This window comes from Candoia aspera, chromosome 2, assembly GCF_035149785.1.
Source record: "Candoia aspera isolate rCanAsp1 chromosome 2, rCanAsp1.hap2, whole genome shotgun sequence".
Lineage (NCBI taxonomy): Eukaryota > Metazoa > Chordata > Lepidosauria > Squamata > Boidae > Candoia > Candoia aspera.
In genome coordinates this window covers 171362019-171383819 of record NC_086154.1, presented here as the reverse complement: position 1 = coordinate 171383819, position 21801 = coordinate 171362019, and the positions used below count along the sequence as shown (strand labels likewise).

Genomic DNA, 21801 nt, shown 5'->3' with positions numbered 1-21801 from the left:
AAAAAAAATTGAGGTCATTTTGGTCAGGTTTACCTTCCTCTCACACAAATAGCTATTATTTACTTCTATAGAAAAGGAGGGAAAACATTTCTCTCACGATCTGTGAACAGTATATATTTGTGTGACTCCCATTTAGTGACCACCACATCTGCTCCTGAAATTGAGTGAACTGCTTACCAGTAAGATGATCTACCGATGAGAGACCATCTGTCCTTGAAACATAGAAAGCTGTTTTGCCTTCTCAGCCCCTCTGCCCATTTTAATGAGAAAATCTTACACTGAGAAACGTTAGCCCATTTTTGTCTTCATCTCTCTTTGACTACAAAATGGGGTGAAACTACTGTTTTACTTGGAAGGGTCCCAAACTAGCTTCTACTATATGTTCTGTCAAGTCTGCTATTTTGCTGCACCTCTGGCTGATGCCCGCTGAAACAGAATTGAGATAACCCTGGCTTTTCCTTCTGCTAAGAGGACATTTGGAAAGGAGGGCAGCCTACAGCATAGGCTTTCACCTTCTAGAAGTGGAAGGGTTACTAGGGGGCAAAGTAGAAGAAGGACGGAAGCAACTCAGTGGCTGTTTTTGATGAACTTACAATAGGCTGCTGCTGAAGTACAGAAATTTCCAGATCTCCCTGTTCCCAGAATTCAGCTGCTACAAGTAATGCCACCTGTACATTGAAAAAAAAATGTTCATGATGTTGGCATTCTCATTTAACAACTCTTGTTGTCTCATCTTAGCAGCTACAAAATCAAGTTATCACTATCAGTTCTCACTCTTGGAAGGATTATATGTGTTTGAGTGTTTCTCCACCACCTTATTGTTTCCTGTGTTTATGCTCACATAAGGCCACTGAGGTCAATGAGATCTTAAAAACCTAAAATTTGTAGAGCATCACTTAAAAATCTTCTTAAACACAACCTGTGACTATTACCTGTAAAAAAAGCCAGATCTCTGGAACACAATACTTTTTCAAACCTGACTTGTTAAACAGAAGTGCTAGACTGGTTTTAAATTGTGTTGATAGTATTTCTAATGAACCTGAGCTCCATCATATGGAAGATTACAAATGGGAGCTGGGGAGAGCAAGGTGATAAAGAAAGGAAAACAATCACAAAGTAAAGTTTATATTGTCTTATTGGGGCAAGATCCAGTCTTTTGCTTATGCTACTTGGTCAAACATTTTATGCCTTGTTGAACCCTACAAAGATAAAATGATTCAACTCTATGACAAGGAAAACACACAATCTGTAGGTTGCTTTTAACCGTTAAAGAAAGGTCACTGTGTGAAAGGCACCTGACCTTACTCTGGATTTCCCAGGGTTTTGCAATAGCAGATAAGTCACAGGCGGTCATCATCATAGCCCTGTAGGGAAGAAGCCAGAAGGAAAACACAATCAGGGAATGTGTGTTTCACTATCCATTCACATTCTCCCAAGCAGCACAGCCATAGCTCTGTTTTGCACAAAGCCAGTTTCCAAGTAGCCCTCCAGGGCAGATACATGCATATCCTTAAGAGGATACCAGGAAGGCCTGACCCAAAAGTTGCCCACTGAGAAACAGGGAATTGTGCCTTGGGAGAAAGCTACCTAGTGGAGAGGAAAAGGGAAACAGCTCTAGAATGCTTAGACGCCTCCATCAGGTCACTCTTGGGGTTCCGAATCAAAGTGCTCACATCGTTTTACTCTGAGTTAAATTTTTAAAATGAGTTGGAGTTAGAAATGGCACCCTGATATGTCAAAATGATATATTTTCCTCCAGTGACCCAGTGTTCAAATCATAGTTCTGCACATGTATAATTCTTAGAAAGGACTTGGCAAAACCTCCTCTTTCCATGTGTTTCTGATGGTCAGTATACATACATGTGTGTGTAGCTTCTAGGTAGCTTCTGGCCAGATTGCCTGAGTCCTTTAAGGTTTTATGACCATGATGTTTTAATTTACAGCAATGCTAGGATTGTTGGTTCCATAAGGCAGCTGTTAAAATTTTCTCATCCAATCCAAGTGGCTTAAATTACTTCAATGTATGCTCCGCCCTCAGTGTAATCCCTCCTAGGACAAACACTGAGAACCTACACATCAGTAATTCTCAACTTTCCATATCTTAAGTCACACCAACAACTCTGTCAAAGAACCTAGGTCCCACCCAGAGAGCCAGTTTTTCCAAAAGCACCTAATGTGTGCACATGCATGCCCATATATACATACCCACATTTTGTATTTACAGGCGTTTTGTGTATCAGTTATAGCAAAAATTGCAATAAAACTGTTGATAACTGTAATAGCAAAATAATGACTGAGGAGTAACTGGGGTTCAAGAGATGCTTGCCATTGTGGAACTAGTCTTCCCCAAACCAAAAATGTATCTCTATCTCTACCTTGTACCTCCAAATAATAAGAAACAACTGACCAATGTAAAACAGCATTTTATTCTGTTTTAATTCCTAAACTCAAACCTCTTAGAGGTTACTCCAGTTCCAGATTTTAAGAATCTCTTCCTGAGATGCTAAGTTCCCTTTGCCTGAGTGCCCTCAACTAGAGATTAGTTGCACCATCCATCTTTTCTGCTTTCCTCTTTTCTCTTTCTTGGGTCAAGTCAGGGGATGGCTTCTCCCCAGAAGACTTCTATATACCACCAGTGGTCCTGGCTGAGGAACACTGTGTTAGACTACCAAGTGAAGACTGTGTGTGAGAGGCATCTTCCTTTATAGATTAGTAACCCTGGCTACTTATTACCCTTTCCTTATTGCTGTGGGCCTGTTCTGATACAAGTCACACAATAAAAGAATCTCAAGAGCATCATTTGCCTCCCCAAAATAGTACACCTTGTCTCAAGACAAATATTTAACCTGAGATAATGTGCTGTTTTGGTTTTCTAATTGTTGCCATTTATTTATTCAGCTTTTTTTTTTTTAAAAAAAGATTACTTACATGACAATCTCTTTCCTTGTTGTTTCCAGAGACAAATATTCCACCCACTTTTTCTGATCATCATAGGTCTTTGATTCTTCAACAATTTTTTGAAACATTGTTCTCTTTCTTTAAAAAAAAGAAGATTGCAGACAGCAAACAAACAAGAGACATTAACCCACTTTTTGTAGCTTGAGTATCATCAAAATTCACAGAATTTTCTTAATAACTGAGTAGTATAAGCAAAAGTCCTAGAAAGGAAAGGAATTCACATAATCCAGGGAAAGACTGTTCTCTTGGGCTCACTTCCTTCTGATAAAGGTTCAACCCCACCCCTCTACCCCAAGCATTACCTATAAAAAAAATCAAACAAAACCCCCTCTATAGACTCTCCATGGGATTAGCCGTAATATTGGAAGTGTGAAGCAGAATTTGATACCTGTGAAATATAAGCAAGTCCCTGTTCTTTAATGCCTTGGGTGTATAAATGTCTTGATTCACCCTTGATTATTTTAGAGACCCAAAGACAACAGAATATTGCCTTTATGTCAAGAAATCAGGAACTTCATTAAGATTTACAAGCAAATGCTATTCTGGGAGAATAAACCCAATGCAGTCCTATCCTTAGCTTAGCTTAATTTATCCCAGCACAATGAAACTATAGTCTGTATATAGAAAACATCAGGAATGTAGTGTAGGGATTAAGGTGTTGGATTAAGATCAGAGAAACATCCTTGTCCATGAAAGTCAAATGGGTGACTTTTGGCCAGTCGCTCTCTCAGCCTTACCTAAATTACAGGGTTATCGAGGAGAAAAACTGAACAGCAATTGACACGAAAGCCACTTCAAATTATACTTCAGATCCTCTCACTCCTGCCTGTGTTTTATTGAGTAGAACCTAAGCAGACCACAAAAGCTCTTGTGATACTGAAGCCACTCCACTATTCCTTTCCTATTTGTGTTGTTTCACTCAAACTGTAGAAATATTTTGAAGAACTGTGTCAACCATGTTCTACCTGTAGAAATTAACACATAATTAACTTACTTGAAGTACAGTGCTAAGTCGGTGGCTATAATGGCAATATCCATTAGGTGAAGTACGTGTTCATACTGCCTCCTGTTGAGATTCTGGTAAATGTTCAGGGACTAAAGGAGAGAAATACATAAATCAGAATGGAAGATTGATAATTTCCTGTCATGCATCATATTGGGTACCTCTACCTTTTCCTCACAGTACTTCCTTCAAAGCCATGGATTATTTTTATAGCAAGTGGATGCAGAGAAATGTACTAATTCTCAGGGCCTAAAATTCTCTCTCTCTCTCTCTCTCTCTCACACACACTATCTCAGATCTCATAATGGATTTCTGCTGATGGTTTTCCAGAAGCCAAAGGAAAATTTTCCAGAAGCCAATGGAAAGTGTTCAGATTACTTTTGAACTGATTTTACTGGGCTTGTGTTCAACGACCTCTGTGCTCTGCTGTCTGCTAAGAATATATTAAAAAATGCAAGTAAACACCTTAATCATTTGGAAAGAACAGCATATAGAAAAACAAGATGGATCATGTTCAGATACCAGCCAATCAAACATGGTCTCTTCCAGTCCATTCTATTACCCCCATCTGACTTTTCCAATTTCCGTTTTCCCCCAGTTGATCCATCATTCCATAACTATTGAGCATGGAGTTTTTATTGGTGTTTTATTCAGAGAAATTGATCCTTAGATAGGATGGTGGTTTTTTTGGTAGTTCTCCAATTATTCTGCAGACTTGATTTTGAAGTGTGCTGATGCCTGTTATTCCTCAGGGCGCTTCAATACTGCCACCAATTTTACTCCCAGCTCCTATTTGAAGGTGATAAATCATTCTCCTCACTTTTACCAACTTGAGATGCTGCTTTCAAAGTGGTCCTTGCATAGAAATACCCTCATTTTTAATTTCAGTACTGATAATCTAAATTATGAAATAGAGTGAGCTAGCATAAATTCCCAATTAACTGGCTTAAATCCAATTAATGTTAAGTGTGTGTGCACCCTGAACCACCAGGATTCTGATAAAATGATCAGCTGAACCTGGTAGCTGTTGAATTGTGAACATGCCAATTTTATTTTCTACTGACAGGATATTAACATGGAAGTTAAATGCAGTCCCAAGGCAGGCTATGCTACTTGGGAATGGGAGGAATTGACTTCTATAAATCCTGTATTTGGGGGGAAAACAAGGTTAATAGGTGCATTGTAATTGGTGCAGAGTTTTAAGCCAATACTTAATTCTGATCAAAATTTGAGTTGTGTCTATTACAGATTACACTTTCATAAAAACAAAATGTGGATCCACCAAATTACTTCTCCCATTCAAAATATTGGTCACCCACCTCTTCTGAGAGCAGAAATTTGCCAAATTCCAGATGGTGTCTCTCTAGAATGGATGAGCCATGAAGTTTTGCTAAGGGGTTTTGAGACCTGTTAGCCAACACATTGGAAGAGTAAAGAACGGAATAATCACAAGAATGCCAAATACTTCCCTATCTCTAGCCTTAAGCTTTGTAAATGATTGCATTAAGATTGGAGGTGCAAGAACAGCAACCAGACATTGCTCTAATCTTTGCTGATGAAAGCTCTGTCCAAAATGATGATTTCCTTGAGTTGTGGTATATTACTACAACTATTATTTAATACATTTGGTTGTGCTTCACTGATTCCAAAGCAGTTTACAAGGCTGTTTTAAACAATAACAGGCAAACAATGCAGAAATGAAACAATAAGAAAATCAGTTGTAAAATTCTAAACAGCAAAAATGTCAGACAGATATTTAAATGTGAATACACGTTAGAAGTATATACATCACCACTGCACAGCTGCATATCTACTGAATCATTCTTTTTCCGTATGATTCTTTATGCAAAGAGTGATAAATTCATGTGAGGAAGGCCACAGTCTTTAAAAATGGTTGTTTATGAAGTTATTAAATATATTTATAGAGGCTATATGCCATCACAAACATGGGCTGTGACTATCAAATCTGGGCTGCAAAATCTGATGACCACAAAAAGATTCAGAAACCCTCTGATGCCATCTGGTGGTCCTCTTCATTATTGCACGCCACATCTGGTAGCTGTTGGCAACGTGTGCCCACAGGGCCTAGGGTGACTGGAACACCTGCATCAGAAGCTTTCTGCTTCTCCTTACTGTTCTTTTAAGTTGAAAGCTAGCATGCTGCCAAGCAAAGCACTATTCACCTCCCTCCTCCCCCAGAGACATCATCTCTGTTTCCAAGAATGCCTCTCAGAAAATAAAAATATTCAGTGGGTGCAACCCAGTACTGTAAGTTGCCTACTGATCTCAAGAAAAAGTGAAAGGAAAATGATTTCAAATGCTCCTTTACTACAAAGGTAAGTACAGTAGGGAAAGACCCGACCTTGGCCTTATCACTGGGCTTATTTCATTTGCATGGGGGAGGGGGACACTGTTAATGGGCAGGAAAATGAATTGACGCTTCTGTTACCACCACTAATGGAGTTGTTCTGCTTGACAGTCTGTAGTGACTGGAGTTGCCTTTGGTGAAGAGCTAAAATACTTCTTGAAGGGCCGGGTGCTACTTCTGCACAGTTGAATAGCCTTGTGGATATTCAAGAGGAAAATCAAAACATTTCTGAAATGGCTAACTAGTTTGGGGGAAAGAAGGTAGGAATCTGTTGTCTGTTTCAGATGGCAATTTCTTAAGTTCCATTGGTTGGGATCATTAAAAACCCACTGGTGGAAATCTTCTAGACTATCACTGAGAAGAAGCACATGATTCTCCATCAATCTGTACGTGAACACAATCGATTTTTCCTATCTGGGGGGAAAATCATTTTACTTTTTTGGGGCAGCCTGTAGAATTTAATATGAAATCTATTCTGAATTAATCAGTCCCAATATAAATTGCATTGATATTAAAAGAAAAGTACCTACTTCATCTGATAAAGATTGTTGGTTCCTCGGTGGTCAATATCATGACACAAAGCTGCAGTGACCATGGCAAAGGCTTCAAGATCTGTGTAGTACTGCTTCAATTTACCTGTCTATACAAAGCAAAGATTTTTTTTTAAAAAGTATTCTCATCAGATCTAGCTTTTATTCTCTTAGAGATTTTCTTTAAAACCCTACAGGCTGAATTTCCACTGCTAGCCATATTACATGGTATCTTAGTCTTTGCACTAAAATTAAATGAAAGTAATTCATTCAAAAATCTTAAAACAGCTGCATATGTGTGGCCTGCCACCATCCTTTTGTAACCCATAAAGCCCTTTCGAGAATTAGTGGAACCAAGCTCGTGGGCCTTTGTTTTGCTTTTTTGGGGGGAGGGAGGGGGCAATTGGGCATGTTCTTAGGATCAGAAGCCTTGAGGATGCTTAAGTAACTCATCTCAACATTCCTAAATCTGCACCCAAATAAACTTAATTTTCACGTAAGGGCTTGGTAGCCTGAAATAGTGTGGCCACGAAAATCATGAATACTTGATTTCACTGGTTGTACTGTAGAAACTACTGTGTCTCCTGGTTTCTTGTCAAGTGGATGGAATATGTGAATTTAGGCTTTTAAGCAAGAAGGAAGTTGGAAAGTCTCAGCTAGAAATTGTTGCAGATATATAGACAAACTAAGAATTTTGGGGGGGAGTGAGTTATGAATTTCATTGTTTTAAGGACAGAGGCAATTATATACCACTAAACGGTAGAATAAGAGTTATACTGCTAAGATGGGACTGGTAATGCTCTGTTAAATGTAAACATATGTTAGACAACAGATGCAGTATATTGTCCCTTAATTCTCCCTTTAAATATGAGTGTGTGTTAATGAATAGCCATAGTATTATTTTCCTTTAATTCTTTTCTTGATTGTATAGTTTTAGTAAATAACATTACTACTTTATTATTGTTTATTTTCTGATGTTATGTAAATATATTGAGAGCTCTTGCACTGAAGTCAAATTCCTTGTATGTCTAATCATACTTGGCCAATAAAGTATTCTATTCTATTCTATTCTGTTCTGTTCTGTTCTGTTCTGTTCTGTTCTGTTCTGTTCTGTTCTATCAGGAAATGCCACTTGCTCTAAACTGAAACAGTTTCTGCAGAGAGAGAAGAGTCAGTAAAAAGTACCATAAGAAGGGTGAACATGGTTTGGGCAACATTGAAGCCATGGCGCCAGTTGTGATAGGTAATCTTTCGGTAGCCTTTGCTGACTGAAAAAACAAACCTCACCAGTACCTGTGAAAATAAGAACAGTTAATCAGTGGAAACTTGCACAGCTTTATGGGAATGCAAGCAATGATTGTCTCAAAGTGAAGTAAGAAACTTCTAAAAAAGTTTCTTATCAAATTTTCGGTATTCAGATGTTCAGGAGAAATATATTACTCTTTCTTCCTTAGTGACCCCACAATTTATTTTCTTTATTAATTTGGATCAATGATACCCCACCTGTTAATTTAAGGTTTTGAAGCAGTGTACGATCTATCTAAAATGCATTCGGGTAAAGAAGTACTAAGGAAGGGTAAAAGCACACATATCTTTACTCCTTGGCCTCCATGTTCAGTGGCCAGTTGGCTTCTGAACCTTGGGAACCTAGTAAGTTTTACAACTTTAGAAGTTTTAGAAGAAATCAGCCTGGCCTCTGGAAATGGCTACCAGAGGAGCCCCAGCTTAGACTTAGCAGTTATTTCTGCTACTACTATCTCTCACAGGTCATTTCCAGATAGATGCAGATCCAAAAAGGATTGCGGTGATCCCCCTGCAGATTAGATGACGCCATGGCTGGAGGCTTACGAAAACAAGTATGTAGTCAATTAGTGGCCAGCATCCAAGTACTGATTGACTGGCAGTTCCCTGTGCTCCACAGGTGGTCAAAAAGTGCTAGCCAGCACTGACTGGCTGATGGACTCTTGCAGGTAAACATGCTGCGTTCTCACAGCATCCTGGTTTTCAAAAATGGAAGGACCAGAACAGCCTGAAGCATTACTGAAAAGACTGTAGATTGAAATTAGAGGGTTTGGGTACAGAAAGTCTGGCCATCTGGAAGCTCCTATGGTTTCTGAGTCTAGTGAGAGATACAAGGATCACCCAAGGAGCACAGATATTTCAAATCTACTTGCAGCCCTTAGATGTTCCTACTGTCCCTGGGATTATTTACATCCAATATGTATATCTGATTTCCTGTTCCCTTTCTATGCAGATTTTTGGCTTTTATTTTATACCACCATTGTCATGAGCACTGATGGTGAGCAGGAGGGGGCCCCTATCCAGGGGGGAAAAACGCAGGCGTAGTACTGAGGAGTTAAGCAGCCATTCAAAGAGACACAGATCAGACCTGCCTTAACCTTTGGGGTTTATCTGTCTGGGTTTTTCCCACGCTTCTTCAGTTTGGTAGGATTTTCTGTCTAATGTAGCAGTAATAAAGCACTAGAGACCTACTCCTTGTCTCAGCGTGGTTCCTGGCTGTTAGGACAACCATGATGGAATGGCTAGGTGTTGGATTATGACTTGGGAGACCCAGGTTCAAGTCTACTCTCAGACATGGAAGCTCGCAAGATGACATTGGGTTAAGTAACTACCTCTCAGTCCAATCTATCCCCTAGAGTTGTGGGAAATTTTGGAGGAAGGACGCTATGAATTCTGCTTTGAACGTTTGAAGGAAAGGTGGGATATAATGGCTGACTGAGAAATACTTTTTAAAAAGCCAACTCATTTGTGGAAAGTTCAAAATGGCACTGTCGACTTAAAAGTGGATGAGTGCAAAGCCGCAGCGGGTTCATTATTTAACTTCTTCACTTCTTCATATGTGAGAAAGGGTCTGCATTAATGTTGCTGTTTACCTCCTGTGGAATTTGGAATTTTTTCACCACTCCAAGTTCATAATACATTTGAATGCCACATTTTACAAGATCAAATTCAGTCCATTCAAAATCAGAAAAGTGAAAGGCGTAGATTTCACATTCTTCAGGATCTGGAAGCTCTTCTTTCTGGGGGCAAAAAAGAATAGCACTTCTAGTTTAGATTCCGAAGCTGAAGCAAAAGCTCTGCTCTCTGAACTGCCATAAAATGGGACTATGCTTGCATCTAAAGCTACACCATGCGTTAGCAAACACTGCATAACTGGAATGAACCAAGCCAAACTTCAGGTCTAGATACACTTCTGTCCTATTCCTATCTTGCAGAACAGCTTTGCCAGCATTTAATTTTACTTTACCGTGATCTTGATTTGCTAGTGTTTGCAAAACTGGAACTGTGATTTACTTAAGCTCTGGTTAGCTAAACAAACCATTTACAGATCCATTATTGTAGTTACCTTGCTTTGTAATTGATCAGAGCTTGTAATCATCTACAAACTCACAATGATATTGTGAAATAGGAAGACTACTCATAGCCAATTTCTCAGTATGAATTCTTGATGGCATGTGTGCTGTATTTAAATAACTGTCTTGCCTGTTTCCAGGTTCCTGGCTTACTGCCATGCCACCTCTAGCCATGTGTGTGCATGTGTTTGCAGGTAATTGTCCATTCCTGCATTGAAACATGGCCAACATTTGTAATCTATGACCACTATGTGCAAATGATGCCAGTGTTTTCCTCTGTAATGGAATTACTTTTATAACAATGGGTAATATTTTTCTGGCAGGGATTATGCCATATTAATGCAGAATCCACATTGCCAGCCTACTTTCCTGCTCTAAGTTTGTGAACTGAGGTTCTTGCTTCGTGCAAAGCATGTCAGTAAGTGAAACTGGAAAGTTCTAGGGAATTATTATAGAAGAAACACTTTGCTGAAAGTTAATTATTTTTGCAAACAGTTTTCATTCTTTCAATAAAACTCATGGGTGAAATAGAGAACGGTTTTAATTAAAGTCTAGAAAAATTGCTGTGATGAATATGGTAAATCAAATCATTTTTGTCCATGTATGGTCCTTGCTTAATGAACTATGAATCCAATAATGATGGCTGATATTGTACTTGGCTGAAGCACACTTTATATGTATCAGAGGAGACATATCAGGAAAGACATCGTATCTGCCTATGTAGTATTCTCAGTTGTAATACACACAGAATAAAAGGTTTCCCAATTTAGATCTATAACATTTAAAAAGGGGGCACGATGCCATAATAAGGCAAGTTGGCACTCACTAGAATTTCGATTAGTTCATCCTCTTCACATTCGTCTACCTCTTTGCCAAGCTTCTCTCGTGTTGGCTGTGGAAAAACAGGCATGTTGAAGTTATGAGCTAGAAGCCTATAAGGACATTTTGGAGTCTAAAGCAGGAGATGGATGAAGCCTGCTACCCTCCCGTACCATCCACACGTTAATGATTTCCAAAAAAAACCCCCTGTTTAATGCTTGTTATCTAATCATGCTTAATGACAGAGCTGGCCTTGTAGCACTGAAGAGCCAAATGGTTCCCAATCCCTTAACAGCTGAAATAGACTTAATGAACAAATAAGGAATAGAGAGAAAGAGAATTGAGCCAAAGCTTTAAAAGTCATACCAAGATCTCTTGAAGTTCATCCTGGTCACATCGTACATGGTAGAGTATCATATCCTGTGCAATGTCCTTTCTATTCTCCAGTTTATTCATCTTATCATAAGTATCAGTGTTGAGCACAGACCATCCCAGAAACTGTGTCAGGGACTTGAAAAACAAAAGTATTTTGTTTATTACTAAACATGATCTGATCTTCTTTTTGCTCTGACCATTTCTTTTTCTCTGAGCTTTCAATTTTTAATATTCTTGATGATTATATGTTTGGTTATTTTATGGAATTGTACATCACTACCACCCTTTCCATGTGAAAATGAAGTGCTATCTTCATTGATTAAAGTCAGAGAATAGCAAATAAAAAACAACCAGCAGTGATTTCAAAAAGGATTTCGGGGCAGTGGGATTGATGGGACTGTTTTGTTGTCAGTCATAATCTGTTAATAATGCTGACTGGTAAACACAATAACACACCCAGGAAGTTATGAGTGCATTTCACTGATAAGGAGTCTCAAGGGGAATTTGAGCTCAAAACAGGAACAAATTGTATATGAGGCAAAGAAAGTGAATGATGAGAAGATAGACAGGAAGAATGGGAGATTAGATAAGTAAAAAAAAATTGGTAAGTATAACAGAAAAGAATAGCTTTTCCCAAACTGGTATCCTCTAGATGTGCTTGAGGACATCTAGAGGACTAGGTAAAGGTAAAGGTTTCCCTTGACATTAAGTCCAGTTGTGTCCAACTCTAGGGGGCGGTGCTCATCTCCGTTTCAAAACCGAAGAGCCGGCGTTTGTCCGTAGACACTTCCTCCATGGTCATGTGGCCAGCATGACTAAATGGAACGCTGTTACCTGCCCACCAAAGCGGTCCCTATTAATCTACTCACATTTGCATGTTTTCGAACTGCTAGGTTGGCAGGAGCTGGGACTAGCAACGGGAGCTCACCCCGTCACACAGATTCGAACTGCCGACCTTCCAATCGGCAAGCCCAGCAGCTCAGCGGTTTAACCCGCAGTGCCACCACGTCCCTTATCTAGAGGACTACAACTCCCAAAATTCCTCACAGCATGGCCAATGGCCAATTCAAGATTGATACAAAGGAAGAAATGAGACATCAGCTTGCAGGTTAAATGAGTGGGCTATAGAGGAGAGGTATGATGGAAATAATATAAAACCACCATTTATAATATGGATCCTAACCTTGTTAGTTAGATGTTCTCAGCCTGGTATTTCTTTAAGTACTGTATGAAGTCAAAACTCGAGGCAGCAAGAGAAATAGAATTGTGCTGAATGGGTTGGTTTATTCTGTTTAGACACACTGGAAGTTACATTCACCACCACAGAATTCTATGTGTAATCAACTGCTTTGTAGAAAACACAGATTATATTTTCATATCCATTAATTATGCCTACCTCCATTATTACTTCATCCTGTTCATCAAAGGGCTTCCCATCTTTTCTATTGTAAAATGTAGCAACACCCACAATTTCTTCTTTTTTGTTGACTATTGGCATTGAAAGAACATTTTTGATGATCCATCCCGATTCATCAACAGGACCTTCCTTAAAACAGCAGCATGTCAGTATAAAACATATCCAGTGCTAACTTGCAGGTCTAGCAATAGTAAAGCTGTATTTATACAATGCAAATCTGTTACTAAAGCAAATGTTGTGTGCAAAGTTTTATACTTAATGTGATTTTCATAGAAATAGAAAAATTGATGCCCTCTAGATGATATGCTCTTTAAACTGAGACCTTTGGTCATGTTAGGTAAAGGTAAAGGGTTCCCTTGACATTAAGTCCAGTCGTGTCCGACTCTAGGGGGCGGTGCTCATCTCCGTTTCAAAGCCGAAGAGCCGGCGTTTGTCCGTAGACACTTCCGTGGCCATGTGGCCGGCATGACTACACGGAACGCCGTTACCTGCCCGCCGAAGCGGTACCTATTAATCTACTCACATTTGCATGTTTTCGAACTGCTAGGTTGGCAGGAGCTGGGACTAGCAACGGGAGTTCACCCCGTCACGCGGATTCGAACCGCCGACCTTCCGATCGGCAAGCTCAGCAGCTCAGCGGTTTAACCTGCAGCGTCACTGCGTCCCTGGCCCCTTGGTCATGTTAGCTGGCCAAAATATGTAAAAAGCTTTAGGCAGTAGATCAAAACATTTGGTTGCCTATTCATATAGAAAGCCCCTTCCCCAGGAGAGCAAATATAAAATCCTTATGAACATGCTTACAATACCTGAAATGTAAACATTTCATCCGCTGCTACGTTCATAACATTGCAAATCTGAAAAATTGCAGAAAAATTATATGCAAATATATATTTTACTCTTTTGAAAATTAAATAAAAATGAAAGTATTTACATGTGGTTGACATATGATGGCTGTGATCAGGGCCGCAACTGGGGGAGGGGCAAGCAGGGCATGTGCCTGGGCGCGGCTCTGGGGGGGGTGCCAAAATGAGTGCAGGGGAGTGCCAAAATGGGCGTGGAATCCATGTTTGCCCCGGGTGACACAGACCCTAGTTGCGGGCCTGGCTGTAATCCAAAGAGTACCCAAGGACTTGTATATATTTGATTTTTTTTTTAAACTCAGACCATCCTCATATGATAAGTGGCTATTAAAACTGCTTCAAAGATAGTTCCTGTTTGTGAAAATAAGCCCAGAGCTTCTTATCCATGCAAAACATATCACATAGGTCTTTAGTTCTTGGCCAAAATACTTTTGGGTTATGCAAAAATGTCAACATAAATACTTACAAAACCAGTTTCTGCTACATAAGTAGGGAGGCCACTACTCAATGCCCAGTGATCTTCCTTGGGATTTCTAAATGGAAAGGAAAAAACATGAAAATAACGATCAAATTAGGCTTGGATAGAAAAGGAAGGCACTTAAGTCCATCATGAAATTTACTTTCCTGTTTATTCTTTTTTACATGCTTTTTAAAGAGGTCTACTATTTCTACAAAGACTATTAATCTGAACAATTAATTGAGGGCAGGAGCAACAATGAATAACTTTCTGATGAAGTGAAGATATGGCTGCATTCTCAGCATTTCAAGAATAAACCAAGTTGTTTTACAAATATCGGTTGGAAACATGAAAATATTATGAAATATTGTGGCACAGAAGTTGATCGTTCAGAGTTTTAAATATTTTAAATATTGAATATGTTCATTTTAACTCCTCAGAACAATAGATTTGTACTGAAGGAACAAATCAAACCTGGGAAGGAATGACAGAAGCTTGTATGAGACAATGAATTACTTTCTACTGAAGTCATCTTAGAGTATATCTTTGGATATTCTTCTGATAGCATTTCATCACAGAACACATGGCAAGTCTAATCCATTTACACATATTCAATGTCACTGACACATTTACTTGTCAAGATAACTTCCAGTTGATCCAGTTATATAACACATACTGCTTGAGAGACTTTATGATAGGAGTATATGCAAAGAAACTATATATTAATTCCCTTCCCTTCCCTCATTACACTGGAGTGTCCAAGGAGATACATTTTCAGTTTAATTTTCTTCACTGATAATTCTAGAACATCTGTATATTTATCTTACTTACATGGTGGCCTTGTTATTAGCTACAAATTCATCAAAGATTACAGATTCAGGATCTGTGCTTTAATTCAAACATTAATATTTTAAAGAGAGAGTCTCACCTCCCACCAAAATAAGATGCAGTGTACTTACTTATTCTCATAAAAAGGTGTAAAATATGTTAGGTTGAGAGTCAATTATCTTTATAGGTGAATGAACATCTGAGCTGAGTCACATCACTCTCTTTCTTCCTCAGCTTGATGCTCTCCAGATGGGTAAAGATCACAACTCCAGAAATTCCTAAATAATGTATCTCTTAGTTATGCTGGTTGGGAATACAATTTCAACACATCTGAAGGGCACCACACTGGGACTCTACACACAGCAGCACACTGATTTTTATGTTAGAAATGCCGTAGTATTCTGTAGAATAGATTGGAGGAATTGACTGTATGCAACTTTTTATCAATACATTTTACTTTATTTATTTTACTTTACTTACGGAATAACTTTAATTTCTTCCTTTCCATGTAAAATATAATCAATGACCTTATAAAAGACAATTTCCTATAAAAAATAGAAACCAGAGATGACATTCATAATAAGAGAGTAAATAGAGAAAGGAGAGATTTTTTTTTTATCTGTTTAATATCTTACTCTGCCATCTGGAGTTCGAGGTCCTGAATAAGCTGGAACTTCACCCATTAGTACTGGCCATAAGTCAAAAAATTCCTAGAAAGTAAATAGAAGTTATAAGAGAAATACAATTTAAAAAGTGGACCTATTATGAATATACTTTTTTTTTGGTTGGGAGAAATATCTTTTCCAAATATATGTTCTTTTTGAGACTAGTTTTAGTAGAGTATAATAGATTTTAGTGGATTAAGTTTGCAGTTACTCATCTGTGCTATAATGGAGTCTGTTTTGAAAGCTTGCACCATTTTTCTCTCGCAGAAATCCATAGCAGATACATTTTTCATCACTAACATTAAAACATTCACCAGGGCAAAGTAAAAGTTTAAGTACATGAATTTTGCATGTGAAAAATCCCAAGACTGGAAAAGGTGAGCTGTTGCCCACCACCATGGAAATAATGAATGAATAATTATCCAATTCAATTTTGGAAAAACTGGGATTCTGCAAAAATCATTCGACTTGCACAATTCTGTAGGAAACTGTGGCAGGCAAGTGCTGTATTTCAATGACTGAGCACATGGTTTGTATGCAGAAAGGCCAATTTGCAAAACTAAATATATTAGGGGAATATTTGGAAAAATATCAGACAACACTACTGTAAATGTTGCAGTGTTTTGTGTGTTTGTTTCATTCTGATTTTGCTCCACAAACATTTTGACATAAATGGAAGAGGATTTGAAAACCTGTGGAACTGAAACGGACAAGTTTACACTGAGCCATACTTGGGAACAATTTACCTTTTGCTTGCTCATATCCAGAAGACCCACAGAATACCTGTCACAGTTCAAATATGCTCTCACTGTGTAAAAAGCTTTGTGGAATTGTCTTTCGATGTCAGTCAGTTCCTCAAATACTTTATTGGCTGACCACAGTAAAACCTGCAGAAGAGCAAAACCAGAAAGATAAATTGCCTAGACAGTCTAGTGGATTCAGGAGCATCATTTCTGACTGCTCTCTCTTTCTGTCTTAATAAAAGTCAGGCCTCATAGACAAACTCAGGCCAGGCTCCATAGACAATTTATTATATAAATTACATTAAATGTTAAAATTTGTTGCCATTTTCTTCTAAACATTTCCTTACTCGTTTGACGCATGATCTTTGAACATTCCTAAGTACAGTAATATTTTCTCTGGAAAAAAATAACATGATCGCGCTATGGGACTGTGTGTGTGTGTGTTTGATGATGATGATTATATATGAATATGTGTGTGTGTGTGTATGAATATGATTTAGATACACCATCAATCAAATTGGAAGACTCTGATGGCCACACAGTAGAGTTAAGAGAGAAAATAGCAGGATATAGGTGAAAATAGAAAAAGTGGGTGGTAACCAGCAAAATCTAGGAGTTTATGGGTGGAACTGAACAGAACCTAGGTCATTTATAGACAATCATTTAAGTTTTTGAATCATGGCCACGTCTTTAAGACTCTGAGCAGTCAAGTACTAGTCTGAAGGGCTATCCCACCCCATTTCCCTCTCAGCGTGTCCCATGTAATGCTTTTTTTCCCCCCTCAGCATTTTTCAGAAGTACAACCTTGACTTCAAGAGTTGTTGAAAACAGGTATGTGATAATGCAAGGAATATGACTGGGAAGTATCAGAAACCGCAAACTCACACAAAAGCATGAACAACTAAGCTCTCTTTATGCCTTGTGCTGGACATTTCCTGAACTGGATTGGGCAGACAGTGTGAACAATATCCTTTATGCTGCAAAGTTATTTCAGATGCTTCAAGCTGCATATACTTTCTATTCAGCATCTGTCTAAAGTGGCAAGTACTTTGAGTAAATATTGAATACTGTAGGTCCTAGAAAAACAAAATGCTCCAAAGATCATATTTAAAAAAAAAAAGATCACGAACAAATGGTCCAGCAGAACAAACATCATTCAAATATTTGTCTTCAAAATTCTGATTATGGACTGAAATAAATTATGACTGACACTTGTCTTCTGTTATGTGGAAGAATGTAGACCTGGCCTTAGGAAGGGAGAAAGAATGATCAAACTGTTAAGGGAGTTTCAGAAAAGTTTACTCAGTCCAGAGAAAGTGGAGAGTATAAGAAAGAAGATCAACATAAACCTGCCTTGATTTTGACTGGTATAAGATGGAGAAGAGAGGAATTCTGACAGCCTTTCAAGATTTTGTTATTCTATCCTACAATAATAAAGAGCATTCCTGGAATCCCTGCAGTGCTCATTTCTCACCTGGCTTATCTTGAAGAACTGATATATTATGACAGCATCTGGAAACCCTGAAGAATGCTGTGAATGGTGCTGAAGTTATAAAGAAACTCTTTAGTAAAAAAAGCTGAAGGCATTTGAAATGGCTTTTATAGCAACATTTTGGCATAATGTCATTTGCAGACTTGACTATGACAGCAAAATCCTACAAAAACTCAACCTTGATGCCACGTTAGGGAAAGAATTACTTCCTTCCTTACATCTGTTTATGAAAATAAATTATGAAAAAGCAAAAAAAAGTCCTCCCACTACAAAAAACATAAATTTAGGTAAAAGACCTGCAGCATGGAGAATACATCAATTTTCCCTAACCGAAAATGTAACTTCAGGCTAACAGGTGGAAATATCTTTATCTATCATCTATCTCTCTATCTCTATCATCTTCTTTGTTTATATAGACATTGTGAATCTATTTGGTTTCTTGACAAGACTTGATCAAACTATCCAAAGTCAGAATTCTTTAAAGAAGGATGCAGCTTCTTTTGTGAGAGCTCCAAATTTCTCTTTCCTCAAAACTGGCACTTTCCTTCTCTTCTTAGATAATGCAGATGGATTGGATGGTTTTATGAACACTTCTCCATTATGAAGCCAATTTACAATTTTAAAAAAAACAGCTTGAAGTTTTTTCAAATGAAGCTGTAGCTTTGTGCTTTCATCTAACTCTCCTCATTTCAAATTGTGAAAGATACTGTTTACAGGCAAAGCATAAACGATTCAGATTTCCATAGAATATAATCACCCTTTTTAAATCTCTATTTTTGAACATTCACACAAATACAGAGGATACCAAATTGTGTATTGCCTTGGAGAGGCTCATTTTCCATCAGCATTCTGAAAATACTCAGATCCCAAGTTGATGCATTTTTTTTACTGTAATTTGGCATTTGATCAGTCTACTGTGATAATTCATTCCCTGGCCGGGTGTTAAGGGGCTCCTGTGTACAGAACTGAACTCTTCAAGATTTTGAAACTAAGTAGAGAGAGAAGGACAAGAGCCAAGAGTAAAAAGAAGTGTAAGAAGGCAGAAAGGTTCAACCTCTTTTAGCATTATGTTTGTTGCAGTCCCTTTCTGGCCTTGAGACCTTTCTATGATCATCTTCAACAGATATTAATAGTCAATAATTTCTGAAAGCCATTTAACAGGAGGAGATGTTCTTGTCAAAAGAAAATGGGGTCCTGGGCCACAAGCACATATATTATTTTGAGAATTTGGTGGAAGTTCATCTCCTACACTTATTGGTATATCTTCTGAGACTGGTAATCAAAACATGTAAGTTTAGACCGCTTTTTATGGCTTCTTGGCATCTCTTTGCCTTTCTTTTGGCTGCTCTACTTGCACAGTGCAAATGTTATGGAATATTAGCCATTATTCTTATTGTGGCAACTGATGGATATTTCTTCCTGCACAACTTCTATGGAATAAAACTCCAGCCATCAGTCACAGCAGCAAGATAGCCCAAGAAGTCAAAGAAAAGAAAAAATAACTAGAACCCATACTGATCTTGTTTATTATTCTTGAAAGACTTATTTGCTTGTTCTCTTAATGCCCAAATTACCAAAGATTGAGCAGAGAAATGCAGTTTTTGGTTAATTAGATATCAAGCAGGCTGTTCCAGAGGAGTGGCAAAGACAGCAAAGAATGTTGAGTTTGAGCAGAGTTAACTGTGGTACGAGCTTCAAATGATGATGATAATGATGATTTATTAAACTTGTATACTGCCAGATGCCCAATGACTCTGGGCAGCTCACAACAGTCAAAACAAAGAAATCACAATAAAGCAATAAAAGGAAAAAAGATAAAAGATGGCAAGCACAACAAAGCAAGTGGTCTCATTCTCCCTCGCCAAAGGCCTGGGTGAAGAGCCAGGTCTTCACAACTCTTCAAAACAACAGCAGAGTTAATTTAAAACTAATTTACTAGTCAATAGTAGCTAGAATCAGTGCTCATTTGTAGAATAGTTTCCCAGATTCTCTACTCTAATTTTTTTACACCCCCTTGCATGTCTGTTGGAAGGAAAAGGCCAGTTGCTACTTGTGTTTCATTTTGTTTGAGATGGAGAAGGACATCATTTACCCTTCCTGCTCAGTTGTTGGGGTGACAGATCCCATTTCTAAAATACACAGACTAATTGTGATGCTAACAGTACCTGCTAACATTCATAATTATGCTTCTAATGTGCATAATTGCTGTTTCATAGCATGTAAGCAACTGTTTATTTTTCCATTTCTTTAATAGTTTCTCAACTTTAAATTCACAAGGTTTTATAAAGAAAAAAAGTTGGAAATAACTTCAGCCGATTCCTTGCCTATATTAGACAGAAAGTGGATTCAGTTGCCACACCCTCCATCAAGGCCAGGTTGGAGAAGGAATGAATGGGCTATATGTCAAAACGTGAAAAAAGTAAAATTTGAAAGTAAAAAAAACAGGGCCAGCACCTTGTGGAGAGATCTAAAATACAGAAACAATTCCTGATCTTGGTTAGTTTTACCAACTTGAATAACAAGAATCAGCCTAAATTGTTAAGCTTCTCCTTCGTTTTTCCCACTCCAAATCTGGATATTTCTGCATTTCTTTGATGGAAACCCTTTAACAAAAAGTTTTTTAAACATCCATGAAGGCTCAGAGAGGTTTGTCAGTGATTTTGCAGGTCCTAGCCAATAGCTGTGTGGCACAGTCAGCTTATTCCTCGTTCAAACAGAGCTTTGTGAAGAGTTACAATTTTTTGAGAGTTTCATAAAATACAAACACACACAGAGTTAGGTAAAACAAGTGGGTAGTTATCTGGTAAAGATCTAGTCTGGGGTGGGGGCTGGAGAGAAGTTTCCTTACCTGACCTTTTCGTGTTTCACAGTTGTGAAGGTAGCTCAGATGGTAAATTTTTAGGTTCAAGGAGGCAAAATTGAGATACTTCAGGAACAGCTGTGACATAAAAAACTTGGTTCAGTTCCGCAACATATGACAATGCAGTTACATTTAAATGTAGAGATTGGGGACTAGAGAATTTCTCAGAAGACACTTTCCCAGTCCTTACATTTTCATCTGCACTGGTGAAGAAAGGACCTCCAATCTTATTCACTGCCATGATCACAGCAACCACGTCTTTGCCATTCATTATTGGTGTTGCAAGAATGTTCTTCGTAGCCGACTGAGTGAGTTCATCAACAAAGGTACTAAACTGTTGGCACTGTTTTTTTAAAAAAAAGAAATTAGAAAACTAAGCATCTAACCTAACAGACTGGCCTTTTTTCACCCTTCTTAATACAGAATATATAATTATGTAGAAATCGTATTTGATTTTTTGTTCCAAAAACATCTTTGTACCACTTCTAAAATACTGTTAAAAATAATGTTGTTGTGTTAGGTAGATTATCCTCCAGAGGTACAATGATAGGGAGACTCTAACATGCAGGTCACACTGGATGGGAGGAGTTTAATACAAATTTGGAATGGATAGGTAGCAAAGCTACATTCATCCTGGGGGAAAACCATGTTTGAGATTTTACCATGACATTTAAGTATCTGAGTCTAGCATTGCCTCTCTGCAAACTCATCTCTGTCTTATTTCATCTGCAGATTATATATTTGTCAATAAGGTTTTATTTGCTCTTTCCTTCAAAGTAAAATTCACCGCTTTACCCAACTGGATGCCACAGAGATGTGTTGGAAATATAAATATGATAAATTCTCCAGTGTAGTGGGGAATTTTGGGAGCTGCTGTCTTAATATATCTAGAGGGCATTCATTCAGGGAAGGGTGAATTATACAATAAAGGCTATTTAAAATGCCACACCTCAGGGAAAGGGGAGTACAAGCTGGTTTTAATTCCACGTGGGATAAACTATTTGTTTACCTTACCTACTGTATCCTACCTACAGTTCTGTGATGAGCAAATG

The 21801-nt window shown here is 38.2% G+C and overlaps 1 protein-coding gene across 2 annotated transcripts in view; it reads right to left on the bottom strand.

The window, feature by feature from the left end:
• PDE6B (phosphodiesterase 6B) overlaps window positions 1-21801 on the bottom strand; it is a 29759-nt gene that overhangs the window by 3522 nt on the left and 4436 nt on the right. The window contains exons 2-19 of one of the 2 annotated variants that reach the window (XR_010067304.1): window positions 20940-21092; window positions 20738-20827; window positions 16401-16541; window positions 15625-15699; window positions 15470-15534; window positions 14171-14237; window positions 13651-13698; window positions 12824-12973; window positions 11419-11562; window positions 11060-11125; window positions 9754-9900; window positions 8045-8152; window positions 6860-6969; window positions 5281-5368; window positions 3953-4053; window positions 2929-3036; window positions 1306-1364; window positions 594-668 (exon numbers count right to left, since the gene is read on the bottom strand). Coding sequence is in view for 1 of the 2 variants with exons in the window: in XM_063294859.1 (XP_063150929.1) it covers window positions 594-668; window positions 1301-1364; window positions 2929-3036; window positions 3953-4053; window positions 5281-5368; window positions 6860-6969; window positions 8045-8152; window positions 9754-9900; window positions 11060-11125; window positions 11419-11562; window positions 12824-12973; window positions 13651-13698; window positions 14171-14237; window positions 15470-15534; window positions 15625-15699; window positions 16401-16541; window positions 20738-20827; window positions 20940-21092 (1800 nt within the window). In the remaining variant the exon portion in view is untranslated. Of the gene's footprint in view, window positions 1-593; window positions 669-1300; window positions 1365-2928; window positions 3037-3952; window positions 4054-5280; window positions 5369-6859; window positions 6970-8044; window positions 8153-9753; window positions 9901-11059; window positions 11126-11418; window positions 11563-12823; window positions 12974-13650; window positions 13699-14170; window positions 14238-15469; window positions 15535-15624; window positions 15700-16400; window positions 16542-20737; window positions 20828-20939; window positions 21093-21801 lie in introns of both variants that reach the window. The other variant, XM_063294859.1, reaches the window with a different exon arrangement.